We start from the raw sequence: 17,773 nt of genomic DNA on the forward strand, positions 1-17,773 counted from the left end.
TGAAGACTATAGCCGGGTGACCTGCACATTTGTTCAGTTTGCTATCCAGGTGCACACTTTTGTTAGGTCCCCAATTTTGTTACTCTTTAATACATGGGGAAAAAATGAGTTTCACCTTTCTGGAGGAGTGGTCAGGAGTTTGCTACCTTTCCGCAGTGATATATTGTTCATGTTTGCATGCTCATATGGTTCCTATTTCATCAGTCATCCTCATGCGACTCTTTCACATCTGTGGTAAACCATTTAGTTTGAGTCAAAGTCTGATGATTTTCAAAAACACATCTATACCATGTATGTATTTTTGTACTTAGTTTGACTTAATCTGTATGAATTACCCTTCCCTGGTTATACCCTCCATTTCACCCATACACCTATTCAGATTCTTTTAAAAAATTGTAACCATACTGCATGTACAATAGGAAGTTTAAAAGGATATTAATGTGTCGTTGATCCATGTTGAGCATCCTGTGAATGCATCCCTAAACATTCACACCACCAGTTATGTCTCCCCCTCTCACCATATGCATAATTGAATCTTATCTGCTAAGATTGTTTTAAAATATTCTACTTGTTGAGCACAAGTATCCGCATGGGTGTTCTCTTATGGTTTACTAAACATGTAGCAAACAATGCTATTTTAATTGGATCACCAACTTCCTTGAAGACATAGTTATTAAATTATTAAAGTTCAGAGGTTTGGAGTCTATTTGGATCCTAGTGGACTTTACAAGAGGTGTCCCTTAAAACTTGCCCAAATGGTAGAATAAGTATCTTGAAGAGATAAGAGCACTTTTTCTAAAGAGCCATAAATGATGTTTAGCACCATCAGGACTAAGATGTTTGCCAGAGTTTGTCTGAACACCACTTAAACAATTGAAATGGCCATCCACAAAACTCATTTTCTGAAAGCAGTAATTTGAAAGCAAATCCTGTTAGCAAGTAAATCCGACTTGTATCTTTCTCTTTCCCTTGAGAGGAAGGAACTAGTTCTTTTTAAACGTGAGGCCTGAACACAATAGCTAACACCTGTCTTTTACAGAAAAAGATTATAAATGTACTACATTTTCTCTTTGTTCTTCTCCCTTAAGAGCTCTTAACTCCATGCCACTATCTCAGTAATCTCATCTTACTATTAAATATTTGCATACCCAACCTGAAAATGAGAGTTAATGGGTGCAAAGAAAAATTGGATATATTCTATCCATTTATAAAATTTCGTATCTGTCCTTGGAGATGTGGAATTCTGGATTAATCACCCTAGAATAGCCATGGGAGCAAAGAATATCATTAGTTTAAAAACTCAGCTGGCTACACTTATAGTGGATATTGCATGATAAATTTTAAGCTGGTGCTTACACAGTGGCCCAGTGGGAATGGAAAATGTTATTTTCCCCTGAAGCTATTCTGCCGCCCTCCACAGCTTCAGAGATGTTCACAACTGTGGATACTTGCTGAAGAATTAAGAAAAATGTATCATAGGAAATTGCAAAGGATGGTTTTATGTGTAATACTTTTAACTATTTGAGTCCAGTTGACCAAATTGTTGAGTGGCTGGAAAAAAGTTCTGCAAAAGAGTTACACTATGGACTGATGATATGATACTTCTTTTATTTCTTCAAGTTTGTGGCTTTTTTGTCTGCTCAAATTTCACTAAGCATATTCCTTGACTCTGCATAATTTCCCCCTGTACTGTATTTATAGCTGGTGCTGCAACATACACTTTTATGTCTTGAATATCAGGATACTGGAGATCCTCTCTCAGTCTAAAACATTTGGATAATGTATATTCCTTCATATGTTAAATTGTGTACTAAATCTTACATAGGCAGGACTCTTCAAAAGTATTTGGATCTTGGCAGGATATCTTCATAAATATATCTATGTTTCTTTTTTGTTTGTATATGGGTGAAGGTTGAATTTATATAAAGGTTTTGCCACTGTCCTCAGAAACTGCTCCTGCTCTATAAGAGGTTTGTTTTAATCTTAGCTTCCATATTTGATTAACAATTGCCTTTCTAGCTACACTGTTTGAGTCAGTAGCAAAGGGATGACTAGGACTCAAGTATTGTGCTTGGTGGACCTGTTACAAATTTTGGCAGGGGTTTGGAACTGGATGGCCCATGAGGTCTCTTCCAACTCTTTGATTCTATGGTTCTATAGTGCCCATCCCACACTCATACAATATCCCGTTATTGCCACTAGCTTCTCCCTCCCCTGCCTGTGCATGAGGAATGCTGGGACTGATGGTCCATGTTACATAGAAAGGGACACACATCTATACTAAAAACATGTTCTGTTTCATCAGCAGAAGTAGGATCTCTCTCTTTTACAGACAAGACTGGATATGCAAGTCTTCAGAATGCTGCTTGTTCGACTTGACCACTGCTTTTCATCGACAGTACCAAGAATAATGAAAGACTTGGGGTTGAACAGATTGCTCATCTCCGTTCTTGCATGGTGCTTTTTGGGATACGGCGTTAACAGCAGAGCATATGGTATAAGTATATTCCCCAACCAGTCACTTGATTTATTGAGCTTTAGAAGCCTTCGCAAATGAATAAATTACTGCCAGACCAGTCGGACGATCTGGAATTTTATTCCATCCATATACATGCATAGTAACAACATTTGTTGAGAAATTATTTCTATCAGAAGTAGAACTTTATCTCTGTGATCACCAGTTGCAGTATTGCTACTTTTATATTTAAATATATCTTATAAATGAATTAGATTCACACTTGCAGCATTGAGTTAAGGATTTCATTTTGACTGTGCCTTTCAAAAGATAAAACTGATAGATATGACCTCATTACTTACAATACTGCTTCCAGTAATTTTTGTTCATTCTTTATAAAGTATTGCATTTAACAGCAAAGGTTTAAAAATTGAGACAGAGATGCATCAGCGAAAGAAAATACAAGTACTATACAAGGGAAAAATTGCCATCTTCATTTTAACGGACATTTCGGGTTAAGAAAGTAGACAGAAACATACTGCTACATACAAATGCAAAGCCTAGTGACTAAGGTACCGTATCTGCTAAAATATAAAGTGCAAACTGAGCCAAATTCATCAAAAAAGGCGAACTTTACAGCATAGTTGAAACTTGTTGCAAGTTATATTTTAGCATCTACATATATCTGCAATAGCATATAAGGAAAAAAAATAGGATACACAGGTGCTTTTGAAGCTATTTCTAAAATGCTTTTCCGTATAGTTTGAGACTATTTTTCTTTAAAATCTACTATACAGTGCAAACCATATGTGCTACACAATAACTATACAATAACATTACAAATGACTTTAATATAAAGTTTTTTTTAAATAAAAAATAACTACAGCTATGAATACTGCTGGTAAAATAAATTAATTGTTTTGAAAATGGCACCAAGAATACACTTTACTAATGGACCGTAATGGAAGTACACCGTTAAAGTCTTCAACTCAGCAATAATGAATTAACGCCTGATTGTCCAGAAGTAATACAAACAGCTCTCTTTCAGACTTGCATGGAACAAGATACTAAACACAGGTACCAAAGGTGGACCAAATATTTTCATTTGACATGTTCCGCTGCGTGTGACGAGCAATAAAACTTCTTATGAGTTATAAAGTTTGATAGGTTGTTGAACTGGATGTCACACAGGCGGCAATACTTTCCACTAGTTGGAGCCTGAGTAGAGCCGTTCACACCTTTTGTTACATTAGATAATTGTTCTTCTACTACAGGAATAGTTGGAGAGACATTTTCATTGGCAGCTAACGCATTATCTGAGGCCCAAGATGGAGATTTGTGTCCATCTTCACTCTGCTGTGGATTCTGGGAAATGTTCTCCTGCTGTGGGTTGGCTGCAGGCCTTTCCTCCTGTTTTAGTCCACCGTTAACTATAACCATGCCCCTGTTTTTGGGCAATAGTGGCAGAGATTCCTTCTTCTGTACAGGGCACCCATTTGAGGAGGTCTGACCCTTGAGAGACTCACCTTCTGCATTTGTATTCTGATCTGCATCATTACTATGAACAGCAAGGGAACTAGAAATGTAATCACTTGGCTTGATTCCATAATAGGGAGAAAGCTGATCTGCTCCTTTCGCTTTCTTTATTGCTCCTGGGTAAAGGCATTGTGGAAGAAATAAGTGCTTGTTTTCTTCTTTTGTAGCAATAAGCTGGGCGGCTTCACTAAAGACCTTAAGTCCTTGAAGAGTAGCTAAATGCGTAGAAAACAAGTTTCCATTGGGAGAAGATTGTTTTGAGTTTCCATTTTTCTCACATTTGATTATGCTTCGTTCGTAACTAACTTCAGGGCTGTTCCGTTCGCTTTCTGGGTTTTGAAACCCTTTGCCATCAAGTTGTCCTATTTCATTCCGCTGGTGCACGGTTACAGGGCAGAAATTCTGCTTGTGGGCCAGATAATTCTCTACTTTGTTAAAACTGATCTTGCACACTGTGCATTCATGGTAGTCCAGCAATCTTTTGGGGGAAGCGGATGTCCTATCAGACTGGGGCAAACATTTTTTGCTAAGATCTATTGGAACGTCCATCTCCAAGCAGGAAACGGTGGAATGTGGCGTTTCACATTTTGAGGCTGGGACACATTTATTAATGGACAATGATGTTTCTAAATGCTTTGAGACTATTCCTGGAAATATATCACAGCGTGGATGGTAGCACTCTCCAAGGCCATCTGTTTGTTCTTGAGAAGATGTACAAGGATTGGCAAGATTAGCTACTTCAAGAAAACGTTGCTGGACCAGTTGTGGCCTTTGCTCTTGTTCTGGTAGGCACATCTCATACATCTTCCTTCGCTTGCGTGTACGCATTGTCCTCTGCATGGCAGGCACTTTGTTCGAAGCTGTTCTTTTTAGTGGAGGATCATGGCGCGTAGCACAGTAATATTGCTTGTGGACCATGTATGTTTCATGCCTACTGAAAGTGATATTGCAAGCTTCACATGTGGTTTTGTTAGGATCACTTTCTCCTTCTATTAATGGAGTAGTAGTTGAGTTCTTGCTATCAGTTGGTTTCCCATTCATTTTCTCATCACTGTTGGCTACATTTGAGAGTTTCTTAACCTGTGTTGAAAAATCTTTGTCATGCCCTTTACCATTTGGTCCAATCATGTCTAATACGGAGGAGGAGTTGATGCAAGAGGCCTGAAGAAGCTGATTCTCGGGGTCTGAAGAGTGAGGCGTGGTATTCAAAATGTTGATAGAATTTTGACCATTGTTGGGGCTTACAGCCTCAGGCATTTTTTCTGAAACACTGCCAAAATCTGGTGACTTTGTCATTTGTTGCCATCGACTGCTGCAGTAGTGTTTTTTGTGTACCAAGTAGTTGTCCAAATTGTTGAATGTTATGTTGCATTCAAAACAGGTGGCTCCTTTTGGCATGAGTGGACTGTAAATTACAGGGGGATAACTATTACTTCCATGCCTCAACCTTCGATGGACTAACTCAGACATTTTAGCTAAGATCTCAGACGCCTGAGGAACTACTGTGATATCTTGGGGAAAAGCAAACTGGGAAAGAAAAGGTCCCATGGGGAAAGATGGCCCAAGATTAGCTTGAACTGGAGATGAAGCAAGCCTTGGGCTAGATGGCTCTGATTTGATTTTTGTGTAGGAAAAGCTTTGCTTAGTTGTGGCAGGCTGCATTTCTTGCCTTTGATTTGGAAGGAAAAGGGGTGTCTTTTTTTCACATTTGTCAAGCTCAGTGTCAGAGCTTGCATCTTTAGTCTGCATTGCCTTTTGGCTTTGAGAACTATCATTTCTGCCCAGAAGATCTGCAGCTCCCTGCAAAGTCTCTTCATTGCCCGCTGGAGAGTGCTCGGTGTCACTTTCTCTCTGCAGTTTGTTGCCAGAGACATGCAGATCTTGGTGTTGTAGCAACTCCCTCTGTGTTTGGAAGCCAAAATGGCAGTGAGTACATCTAAAGGCAGCTTGTGTGAGATGTGAGAACAGATGCTGATGGAAATTAATCACAGAGTCGGCGGTGTAGTTGCAAACTGTACATTTCAGGCTAGAACCAGAAGGAAGAAATTCTTCCATTTTTACTCCTGTGAATGCATAAAATAAAAAGATAATTAATTAATTAGAATCTTTTGTCCTCCATAATATAAAATATTTTATTAATTTATGAAATAATAAAACATCATTATTACAGCACAAATGGTGCTGTACAAAAGCCTAGCAACCCCAAATGTCAGTATGAGCAAAGTGGCTCTGTAAGCAAAAGGGCTTCCCCTCAACAGGGTGCTACCACCAGGAAGGCTGTCCTTGTTCATTCCCCCACATTACTTTTGATTATGGGAACAGCTGAAGAGCCTTAGATGTGAATCTAAATGAAAATAGGACTTTAATATAAAAAGGAATTCTATCATTCTAATTATTATTTTATTATTATTTGCTAGATTACGATTAACATTTATTTTGCCACTGAATTATATTCAAATAGTCCAGTCAAGCTGGATCTAGAGATGTAATTCTTCAGTACATTTCTTTTTGAGGGCAGCAGTTTCTTCAATTTTCCTTCCACCGAGCACTTTGTGCAAAATTTGCATGTGATTACATAAAATCCCAAATACAGCATTTTCTGTCCAAAACACAGTATAGTCTGCATTGATAACTATTTCAATACAGAAATATTAATGTTTTCTTCATGGAAATAACTCAATGCAGAAATGCCATTTCATGTGCATAAAATGGCATTCTATGTGCAAAACAATCATGTGCAAATTTTGTGCAAATTATTACACAAATATCCAAAGATGTTTCAAATCCACAATTCTCATCAGGGTTTTTCAACACTCAACAAACATGTTTTTAAAACTATTTCCTGAATATTTTCAGATATTCTAGTTGGAACCTAGGTGTGTGTCCAATCTGAACAGGAACTATAATTAATTACAGTTACTCTTCTTGGGTCTTGCTTTTTTAATCACTTTTCCCTTGTTCCTCCCAGGCCCCCTTCCACACAGAAGTATAAAATCTACATTGAACTGGATAATGTGGCAGTGTGGTCTCAGATAATTAATTTCAAAGCAGATATTATGGATTATTATTATTCTGGGTTATATGGCTATGTAGAAGGGCCCATAGTCTCTTTTGCCAGTCACATAGTAGAGAAGATAAACTGCAGACCACGTGGTAGGTTCCTTTTTCGTCCATTTAGTTGGCAGCAATGGGGTAAGAGAAAGTCTGGCATTTGGGCCCTTGCCCAGCAGTGCCAAACTGACTTCAGTGCGATTCGGCAGTAGAGGCACCCTCCTGCTGCTGAGGCCATTTGGAGCATCCCTATTGGGCCACAATGCAAGCAAAAAACAAACAAAAAAAAACAGGATTCTCCATACTTGTTCCACCCTACATTTTGTGACTGTCTGGAACCACCCAGAATGGGAGACCCTTGGACCACTGGGAAGAACACCTTGTCAAGCATTTCTAACAGTTTTGAGTCCTTTATTGTTTACCTTAAAAGTGTATTTCAGCTGAGATGGAGTTTTGGGGGGACCAAAGTTGGTCCAAAGGGTTATGCTAAAGTCACATCTAAATGATTTCATGCAGCCCATGAGCTATACGATTTCTGTTACTGTTCAAGGACCGCAAATATGGCAATCCCCATCACAAGGTTACATTCACTGAACTTTAAGTCCTAAGATTTAGAACACTTAACAAGCAACTGGCATAACATATTTTGGCCTACATAAACACATTATTCAGATATTTATTTCAGATAAAACTACAACTTCCATGAACTTAGGTTCTCAAAAACAGATAAATAATACAAGTACTATAGCATTTACTAGAGATATTGAGTTCAATGCTTTGTTTTACCTTTTTACAATTTCTCTAGGGCACAGTATTAAAACTTTTGGGGAAAGTGTTGAAAGAAAAGCTGACTCCAATGAAGCAAATATTTCACGTACCGCTGTGAGAATTTAGATGCATTTCCAGGGCTCTTGCATTAGAAAAGCTTTTGGTGCACTGTGGAAAGGGGCAGATGCTAGATATCTGTTGCATACTTTCGTCATTCTCCTCTGATAGCTGAGCTCCTTCTCTTTGCCTCCCGCTGCAGTAGTACATGAGGTGAGCCTGCAGATTTCGCTCACTCCGATACCAAATGCCGCAGGATTTGCAGGGGAATATATCCTCTATGAAAAAAAAGAACAGGTGCAAATAAGCCACAGTTTATTCCTGCCGACAAGTCTTAGTGCAACAAGTTTAAGCTGTTTGATCTTCTTATTTTAAAAATACCCATTTAGCCACAGGATGATAGTAGAACACACAATTAATAAACAACACATAGAAGATGAAAAGGAAACAGGTGTGAGAAGTAATTTGCTTGCTTGTTTGTTTGGACAAATTCCACACAGATACATACTTCTTTTGTAGTTTCATTTTAAACATCGTATTAGTTCGTATTTCTTCTTGAAAAAGTTTCCCTTGTTCCCATGACACATATTTCAATTGTTTTGCTTCTCTCTAAATGAAAGTGATTAAGGATATGAATAATGTTGTGTGCCAAAACCGCGTGCTTGCCACTGTTGAGGTTATGGCCAATTCCTCTCCTCAAATTCTTACAATATTAAGCTGAGTGGTGCTTTTTGATAGCCTCAATATTATCTTGATTGACAACAGTGTAACATTTGAGACAGAACGTGATTCTAACACCTTCATTTTTTACCCTCCTAAAAGGTTTCTTATGCTTCATTTTAAATGCTTGTTTTTAAATAACTCCTAGTCTTTTGAAGCTGTATATAATTCAATATGTCTCTACTCAGATGTAAGACCCACTTACTCCAGGAGCATGCTCACATGATTGCAAAATTATCTTGATAGAAGTGGGGTTGGGAAGGCAGAGAAGGAAAACATTGTCTCATTTAATTTTTATGGAGGGACAGTTCAAGATGTGCTTTTTCAAAACTAAGCTCTGTTCTTTTCTGACTTTGACAATCATACAGAAAAAGAGATTGGTAGACTAGTTCAGCATATGGTGACACTAGCACAAATATTATGTGTGAAATATTGGAAAACATCAAAGATCCATCTGAAGTCAAATTTTCAACTGATAAATAGGAAGTCAACTTTTTAACACTCATACATATATACACAGTCAATAATAGTCCATAATAGTCCCATTGTTGTTGTCTTGCCATTTTATACTGCACTTTATTGTCCATTCAACTTGAGATTTCCTTTTCCCATTTCGTAACACTCTGCATTTCGCCTGGGATCTATGAATTAGTCTCCTGTTTTTAACACTGTATCCTGCTTGTTGATTTTAATGATTGTTTTTATTGATGTTGATTTTTTTTACTGGGATAATTGTTTTATTGCTTTGTTACTGTTATTTGTTTGTTTTATCGGGCCTGGCCCCATGTAAGCTGCCCCGAGTCCCTTCGGGGAGATGGGGCGGGGAATAAAAATAAAGTTATTATTATTATTATTATTATTATTATTATTATTATTATTATTATTATTATTATACACAGAGAGAGAATGATTGAGAGAGACAAAGAAAAAGTGAAGGATGAGTATTGGTGGTAGTTTTTGTATAGAAGTTAGATTTATACCCAATAGGACTTTTCGTTGTTTTCTTTTTTCTTACTTATGCTTTGTGGTGTTGTTAGGTGATTTATATATTTTTAGTTATTTATGCATGTATGTATTTAATATATTTAATAAAATGTTTTAAAAAGTAATTGTGGTTGACTGCAGTGCCTACTACACTAGTAACAGCACATCACATTGGGTCCACATGAATTCATCCTTGGTCTGTTTTAAACTCTCATCTAGACTTCAACTGAGTAAATACGTTACATGCACAACCAGTTTACCTAGAAATGAGATGTCTACTAGAAAAATTATCTGGCACAACAGAAAACACCTTGTTTTACACAGTCATTAAATTATATTATATTTAGGGAACTAAACAGAGAAACCCATATCAGAGAGCTTTGTGTAGCCAATGTCCCTAAGAAACTACAATAATTGTTCACTGCTTGTTAAGAACTGTTGAGTTGAACAAAAGAACAGAAGAATGTAAAATAAAGCATTTAAAAGACGAAATAAGCTACATATAAGGTACAGTAAAATGGAAACGATTTCCTGAATGTATGGTGGAACAAAAAAGTATTTGCCTATCAGAAGAGAAGTACACTTTTTGAAAGAGTGCGAAATTCCTCATCTTGTAAGGTCCTTTCCAGAAAACACCCCACTCCTTAAAATATACCTTCTTTTAATTGAAAAGTTTGTTCAATTAAGAAGTCACATCAAAGAGGCATCATTTGCTTTATTTTATACATACAATTGAAATCTCTCTGTGTTTGATGTATCCCTTAATGGAATGAGATATAAGATATCTCAAGCTTTCTCAGAAATCTCGAAGAAAACTGTCCTCAACAAATGTCCCTAAATAGCACCCCTGTAAACCAAATATTCAAGTTTAGTACAGTGAATTGCTCACTTATCAATATTTGTGTTTGGTTTTGGAAATTCCTAAATGTTGAACTATATAAAAAGTTTTCAAGAGAATTTATAGCGTTAACACAAGCTGAAGAAGAAGAGAAGGAAAGGAATGTATTTCAGCTTTTAGAAAACAGCAACATTACCTATTATTTCATCAATATCCACATCCTTCAGATATAGCAAAAATTATATTGCAGAGTTGTATCAATTGCTTGCACAATCCTTTTGTTGGCTTATGCCCTCTTAGAATTCACATTGGTGTATGAACATTAAAGAAAAATCAAAATTAATTAGAAAACTCTCTTCAAGTTTTTTGATGTTAAACCTGTTAGAGGGAAACAGCACATATGACTGTGGGAGACAAGTTCCTGCATTTACTGTGGAACCTTTATCATGAAAATAGGGTAACAGTGAACCCTACTGAAATGAATAACTTGTTCCAGAAATTACCATAGAATTGTTCTGTAGGACATAGAAAATTCCTAGAGAGGTAGCCTTTCTAGGAATTTTCTATATCCTCGGTTATGAATCTATGGCAACTTGTGAGAACAAACCTACAGAACCTATCTTCTTTGTAACTTGGGGGTTGCCTGTAGTTGAATAGTCCAGGAAAATTATTTCTTAACTTCAAAGCTTATGTGGATTCAGTTCTCCAAAAATAATTTAGACCAAACAATTGCTCTTCCTATGAGACAGAGTATAACAAAATTAATGTCATTAACAGCTTTCAGAAAAAATATGGTCTTAGTACACTCACTATTCACAATAGCTGTTGGCAAAATGGACGCCATGGCAGCTTGCTGAGGGAGCAGCTGTATCGAGTCCAGCAATCGAGCAGGATACATCCCATCAGTAAGAGTCATCTGACTGGCTGCTTGTAGTCGTGAGTCAAAATCCACAACAAAGGCAATGAGTTCCTCCCCCTCTGCAATGGCTTTTGTCGTCGTGCACCAAAGCTGGCCCCCTGCACACAAACATAGAACACAAAAAAGGGAGAAACATTTAGTTTTCAATAATTACATTGTGGTACGCCTGAGCTGCTGTATTGTGTTTTATGGAAAAAGAGGGCAACCTGCTGCCTTTTATGTTTCTTTCTGCTTTGACAAAAGTGTTCAACAATACTTTGCGGCAGCCATGATGTAAATATAGCTGGAAACTACACAAGGAATACTGACAATTAATGACAGACAAACCCTCTGTAACTCTTGAATGGTTTACTCTCACTCAAGCACAGGCATTGTCTTACAAAAATGGCTATGAATATAGATAAACTATTGCTAAGTAGTTAATATTTATGCTGAACTTTCTGTTAATCTCTGCCACCTTGACCATATCTATTGTGTGTATGTTTGGCTGACATATTTTTAATACAATGTTTTTTCCAGCAAGCTATCTGAAAGAATCTAGTAGTAAGGACTTGCAAAATATAGTTAGAGATTCTCATAAAAGCATTCTTAGCCTTTGCTGGCATTTGCTATCATATTTGGGGGGGGGGGGGGTGCACCATATGTAAGCATCACCACATCAGCTATTTTGCTGTCCCAATGCCAACCAAACCTCCTTTTTCAGATATGTCAAAGATTTGTTTTATAAAACCTTCCTCCAATAGACTTTGTTTAAAAAGGGGAACTTTCTTCAAAAAGTGAGATATAACACAGAGCCATAGTTTAAGTGTCACGTGAGGTGCATTAAAAAGAAAATTAACTATGCAAGTAATGCACTAATGTATTTCAATGTGATAGTGAATGCTCATTTATTTAACATGTTTAGACAGGGAAAGCACTTATATGGCGTTATCTCAACTCTCAGGCCTAGATACCTATCCAGTACAGTGATGGCTGAAATAATGTTGCATATTTTGTATAATATAAAGCTTTTTCTTCCACTGATTTTGTATAAATAGCAAAAGCTATGTGTTGTATTAATTAGGCAATGGGGGAGAAAAAACCACAACTGGGTACCAATTTTGATAAGTCATATTGCTATGTTTATCTTTCAGCATAACTGCCTTTTCAACTACACTTCATTTTTTCCCTTCCTCAAAGAGATTACAGTTTTAAAACAACTTGTTGCAAAAATCTGGTGGAAGAGATAACAACAGTGTATGATATGCAACAGCTAAATAGAAGAATTAGGACATTGTTTTCGAGGAATCTTGGACAATTAATTAATCCAGTCCTATTAGCTTTCAAAGATGAGCAAACAAAACAACATCACTGACAGTATATGCAAACCAAGGCTGAGCTCCAAGGCCTCAAAGTGATACAGAAGTCTGAAAGCAGGAAAAGTTTCTTCACATTCACCCTTTGCCAGGAATACAGATGGATTTGGCTACAACCTCAGAGACCAAATTTATTGTGGGTATTATTATTTCAAGGTTTCCTTGCTTTTCAGAACTCAGAAAACCAAACCTTGCTTTCACACTTATAATGTTCTAGTTATGAAAAAATAATGCTAATACATTTGACAGTAAATAATAACAGACTAAACGTGTTAAATATTTGCTTACTGTATATACTCATGTATAAGTCTAGAACTTTAAGTCAAAACATTGCTGCCTAAAATCTGGTTGTCTTATCTAAGCAATGTACCTTAACTCTTATCAAAATAGTAACCAACCCTTTCTCTGAGTAGGGGTGTGTCCTTGAGAAACCTAAAAAAATAGTGGTGGCCATTGGTAACTACCCCCCCTCCCCCCCCCCCCCCCCGCATAGAATTGGCAATTATTCTGTGGAATGACCCTCAACTTATCTACAGGTCATATCAAAATCCATTATTTTGTCCCCCAAAACTGCCCTTGACCTATACATGAGGTTGACATATACAAGTATATATAGGTAAAAGGTAAAGGTTTTCCCCTGACGTTAAGTCCAGTCATGTCTGACTCTGGGGGTTGGTGCTCATCTCCATTTCTAAGCTGAAGAGCCAGTGTTGTCCATAGACACCTCCAAGGTCATGTGGCCAGCATGACTGCATGGAGCGCCGTTACCTTCCTGCTGGAGTAGACCTATTGATCTACTCACATTGGCATGTTTTCGAACTGCTAGGTTGGCAGGAGCTGGAGCTAACAGCTGCTGCTCACACCGCTCCCGGGGTTTGAACCTGGGACCTTTTGGTCTCCAGCTCAGTGCTTTAACGCACTTCACCACCGGGGCTCCTTACAAGTATATATAGAAATTTGAATACTTTATTAGAAATTTTGAATCCTTAGTTTTGTGAACTTGGTGTAGAGTGCCTAGGCACAAAACATACACATTTCTGACCACTAGTTATATTTTTCTATGAATACACTCTGGTGATGAGAGATCTATCAAAGACTAAGATCCTCTATTGCGGACGAAAGCATGAACATTCTGCAAGCAGAATTACATTACAGCTCCCATCTCACACTCTCCAAATTAACTGTGACAGTCTCCATATCAGAATTCAGTGACTGGTGGGATGTGTATCGGAGAGTGGGGTACCTGGAGAGATATTTGGATATGTCCCCTCAGGATGCACTGAATTCTGGCAGTGTCCTCTGCAGCACTTGGATGATAATATTATTCTACATCTAGCTATGGTGACATGGCTAAACACTTTTCTGATTTCTGCCGGCACTCTCCACCAGCCACTTAATAGCTCTGAAGTGGGAGCTATAGCAATTCAGCAGGGAGTCCTGGGGAAGACTTTGGCTTTTTGGGAGAAAAGAAGAGAATTCCAACTTTTGCAATGACCAAAAGAAGACATAAATAGGTTTAAGTTGGACTCACACTTTCAAACCTACTTTCCCCCAGTGTTTTTCTTCATTCCTGGCTGTTGCACCCACAGTCTTTTCCTCCTATTGTCACTGCCGACACTGGCATAATGAGGCCAACATACTACGCTATCAGGATTTCGGTCCATAAAACCTGTAAACATGCAGTGAATGTATGTCTAGCTGAAAAATATTTTTCTTAAGTTTGAAATTGTCATAAAAAAGTATCCATTTCACACCTCCAAAGATATACCAGATGGAAAACAAAGCATCTTGCTTAGAAACCTGCAAATTTGTAAGGTTTTCATTCTAAGGTGGAAAATTTTTTTAAAAAAATTAAAAATCTAGCATCTGATAAAGCAAGTAGAAAATGAAAATGCAGATGGATTTCAAAGAAGCACAACATAATCAGGCCTGAGAGGTTTTACAAATCCTGGGCATTTCAGGAATGAGCATGTAAAATATTTGCTTTAAACATGCACTATTCAATTCCATGGAAATAAAGCTATACTGTATAGCAAAACAATTTCTTAAACTACAATCCTATTTTTCGCAATGACATGTTATGGTGAACTCAAACAGTCTTAAGGCAAAGGTAAAGGTTTCCCCTGACATTAAGTCTAGTTGTGTCTGACTCTGGGAGTTGGTGCTCATCTCCATTTCTATGCCGAAGAGCCGGCATTGTCCATAGACAACTCCAAAATCATGTGGCCGGCATGACTGCATGGCGCACCGTTACCTTCCCGCCGGAGTGGTACCTATTCATCTATTCATATTTGCATGTTTTCTAACTGCTAGGTTGGCAGAAGCTGGGGCTAACAGCAGGTGCTCATCCCACTCCCCAGATTTAAACTTTTTGGTGAGCAAGTTCAACACCTCAGCGGTTTAATCTGTTGCGCCATCGGGGGCTCCCCAAATGCTAATGCTAATAATCATGCTCATGGGACAGACCTTTTTTGCATATCTTATATATATGCCAACAAAGATTGAATATTTCCAGCTACAGGAGGAGACTACAGCCATCAATATTTGATTGTTTTCTAGTTCTACTTGTTTTTAAGCTTTCTTCATTACTGCTTCCTAATCCCATCACAATCACCCTCTATAAGCAATAGCATCAATGCCTCCATTCCCAAATATCTCAAATCCATTTTTGCAATATACATTTTGCTGAATCTCTTATTTTTTTTTATTACAGGCAGTCCCCAAGTTATTAACGCCAAGTTATTCAGTTAAGAACATGGGTTAGACAACAAGAAGTGAGAGAAATCTACCCCTCAGAAAGGAAATTCACTCTTGAAAGAGTTATCATGGTGTCTCATCTGAAGCTTTAACACCAATCCTTGTTTTCACAACAAGCCACATTTTTCAAAATTCAGTTATCACAGGGACAGAAAGTGACGTGAAATCTTCTAAACAGGGGCACAGACAACAAAAAAAATCTTCTGAACAGGGGCACAGACAGTTGGAGTTACACTTAAAAATGTATCTATAATGACTTAGATACAAATTCAATTTAAGAATAAACCTATGGAACCCATCTTGTTCGTAACTTGGGGACTGCCTGTATTTATTCCTGTTCCATTAGCTCTTTCAAAAGTCCATCGTGAAACCCACTGTTGTCTCCAAAATGAGACCCAGGCATTTTAATTGCCAGTGCTCAAGATCAGGCCTGCTATGCCTTTCAGGGTCTTTCTGCACTGAGCACTCAGGTCACTTTGAAACCGGTTTGGCAGATACTGGTTTTGCTGTGTGAATTTTTAGACTGCCATTTCTGGAAAAGCTTTGAGGCCAGTAAGTTGTTTATTAAGGTGTGCAAAGCTTCAGAGTTCCGATTAGTAATTCGGAGATTTGTATGATTCATAAATTCGAATCTCTGAATTACTAATTGGATAGGGAACCCTCCAAAGCATTAAGAAACAAAACAGAAGCCTCTGAAACTTTCAGAGAGATTAGTAAAGATTTGTTGTTTTGGAGCCCCCCCCCCATGTAATTGTCTGAGGTGGGAGGGAGCAGGAGCTCATATGATTGACAAGGGCAGCTGCATGCTGATTTTTTCTTCTTTGCCACCAATCAGAAGACGAAATCCAATAACAAGGTTTTCTGCAAAGCTGGTCTCCTCCTCTCGGTGTCTCTGTGTCTTTGTGGTGTTTGCAGGAGAGAGACATGCATTTGGAGGTCTGTTCTGATCTGTGTGTTTCTTAAAACTTAATGTTATAGTAACTTTTTGATAATTCTGTTTGTTCCTGTCCCTCCATATCAAGTCTATAATTTTCCTCCGTGGAAATTATCCAACTTTAAACTTGTATTTTCCAAATTCCCATAGTTAGTTAGCTATACTCCCTCCCCAGCCCTTACCATCCCCTCAAATCCTTCTTTTATCAGCTTACTGTGTGTGCTTATTGCTTATAAGTCTCATTGATATGAAAGTGATCACACTGGGGCTGCAATGTGGGCAGCCCCATTCTTCTAGCATGAGCAGAATTCTGGGAAATGTAGTTTGGGAAGGTGAGGACCTCTGTAGCAGAGTATTAAAAAGGCTCCACCCTAAACTACATTTCCCAGAATTCTGTCCATGCCAGAAGAATGGGTCTACTCACGTTAAAGCCCCAGTGTAGGTTAATCACATGTGCTTAAATTGAAAAAAATATATTTAAAATCAGAGGACGACCAAAGTGTTCCTAAGTTTTGCAGGATTATTGCCCTACTTGTGTTGTCTTATCATGCAGAAATTCAAAGGGATAACTCTTTATTTTTATATTTATTATTATTTGTAAAAACTTAAAAAGTTGCCTAAAAATCAGGGGATGATTGAAACGTTCTGAAACTTTGCAGGTTTGATGCCCTGCTTAAGTTGTCTCATTGTGTGGAATTTCAAGGTGATACCTCTTGCAGTTTTTTTTAAATTGTAAAATGTTAAACATTCCTAAAAATCAGTGGATAACCAAAACATTCTGAACTTTGGCAGACTTAAAATTCTAAATGTTGCCTTCAAGTGTGTCATGTTTCATACTGATAGCCATAGAAAGGTGTGTCCCCCACATTTCCTGTCAAGATGCATATAAACACTCTGGAGAAATAAGAGACAGAAACAAGATGGGAGAGTGACAGCACTGTAAGCAATCCATTATCTGATCCAGGGAGCAATTGCTCCTCACCCTGATCCCCATACCCCTTGGGGCATTTTTGACCACTCCCCACTCCTTTCTTCCAAATTTTACAAAGCTGTACAGCAAGGTCAGTGCAATGGACTTTACATTCTGCGGAGCCTATTTCAAGGCTCCCTGCAGCTTATTTTGAACTTTCCCCCAACTTTGCTTAATGTGCTTTACTGTCCTTAACCCATGCTGCAGTGCACTTTAGTGGTTTATGTTATTGAACTGCTGCAGTTTGAAGCTTCAAGCTGCATTACATGTTCAGTGTAGATGAGCCCATGACAACGAAAGATGAAGATCTTCAGAGGAGCCCCTGCCACCCCCACAGGCACAATTGGTGAGGACATGAGGGCTTCTCAATGGGTATTCCCGGACTCTGGTGGACTCCAGAAAGGTTGGACTGCCGCCCCTCTTATGATC

At 38.1% G+C, this 17,773-nt stretch overlaps 1 protein-coding gene across 2 annotated transcripts in view; it reads right to left on the reverse strand.

Moving 5' to 3' along the window:
- Positions 1-2,580: 2,580 nt before the first annotated feature.
- zfpm2 (zinc finger protein, FOG family member 2) overlaps positions 2,581-17,773 on the reverse strand; it is a 372,116-nt gene continuing 356,923 nt past the window's right edge. For both annotated transcript variants that reach the window (XM_062980095.1, XM_062980094.1), the window contains 3 exons: positions 11,220-11,426; positions 7,921-8,145; positions 2,581-6,054 (listed from right to left, as the gene is read on the reverse strand). In XM_062980095.1, the coding sequence (XP_062836165.1) occupies positions 3,557-6,054; positions 7,921-8,145; positions 11,220-11,426 (2,930 nt within the window). In that variant the 3' untranslated portion in view covers positions 2,581-3,556. The remainder of the gene's footprint in view (positions 6,055-7,920; positions 8,146-11,219; positions 11,427-17,773) is intronic.

Source organism: Anolis carolinensis, chromosome 4, assembly GCF_035594765.1.
Source record: "Anolis carolinensis isolate JA03-04 chromosome 4, rAnoCar3.1.pri, whole genome shotgun sequence".
NCBI lineage: Eukaryota > Metazoa > Chordata > Lepidosauria > Squamata > Dactyloidae > Anolis > Anolis carolinensis.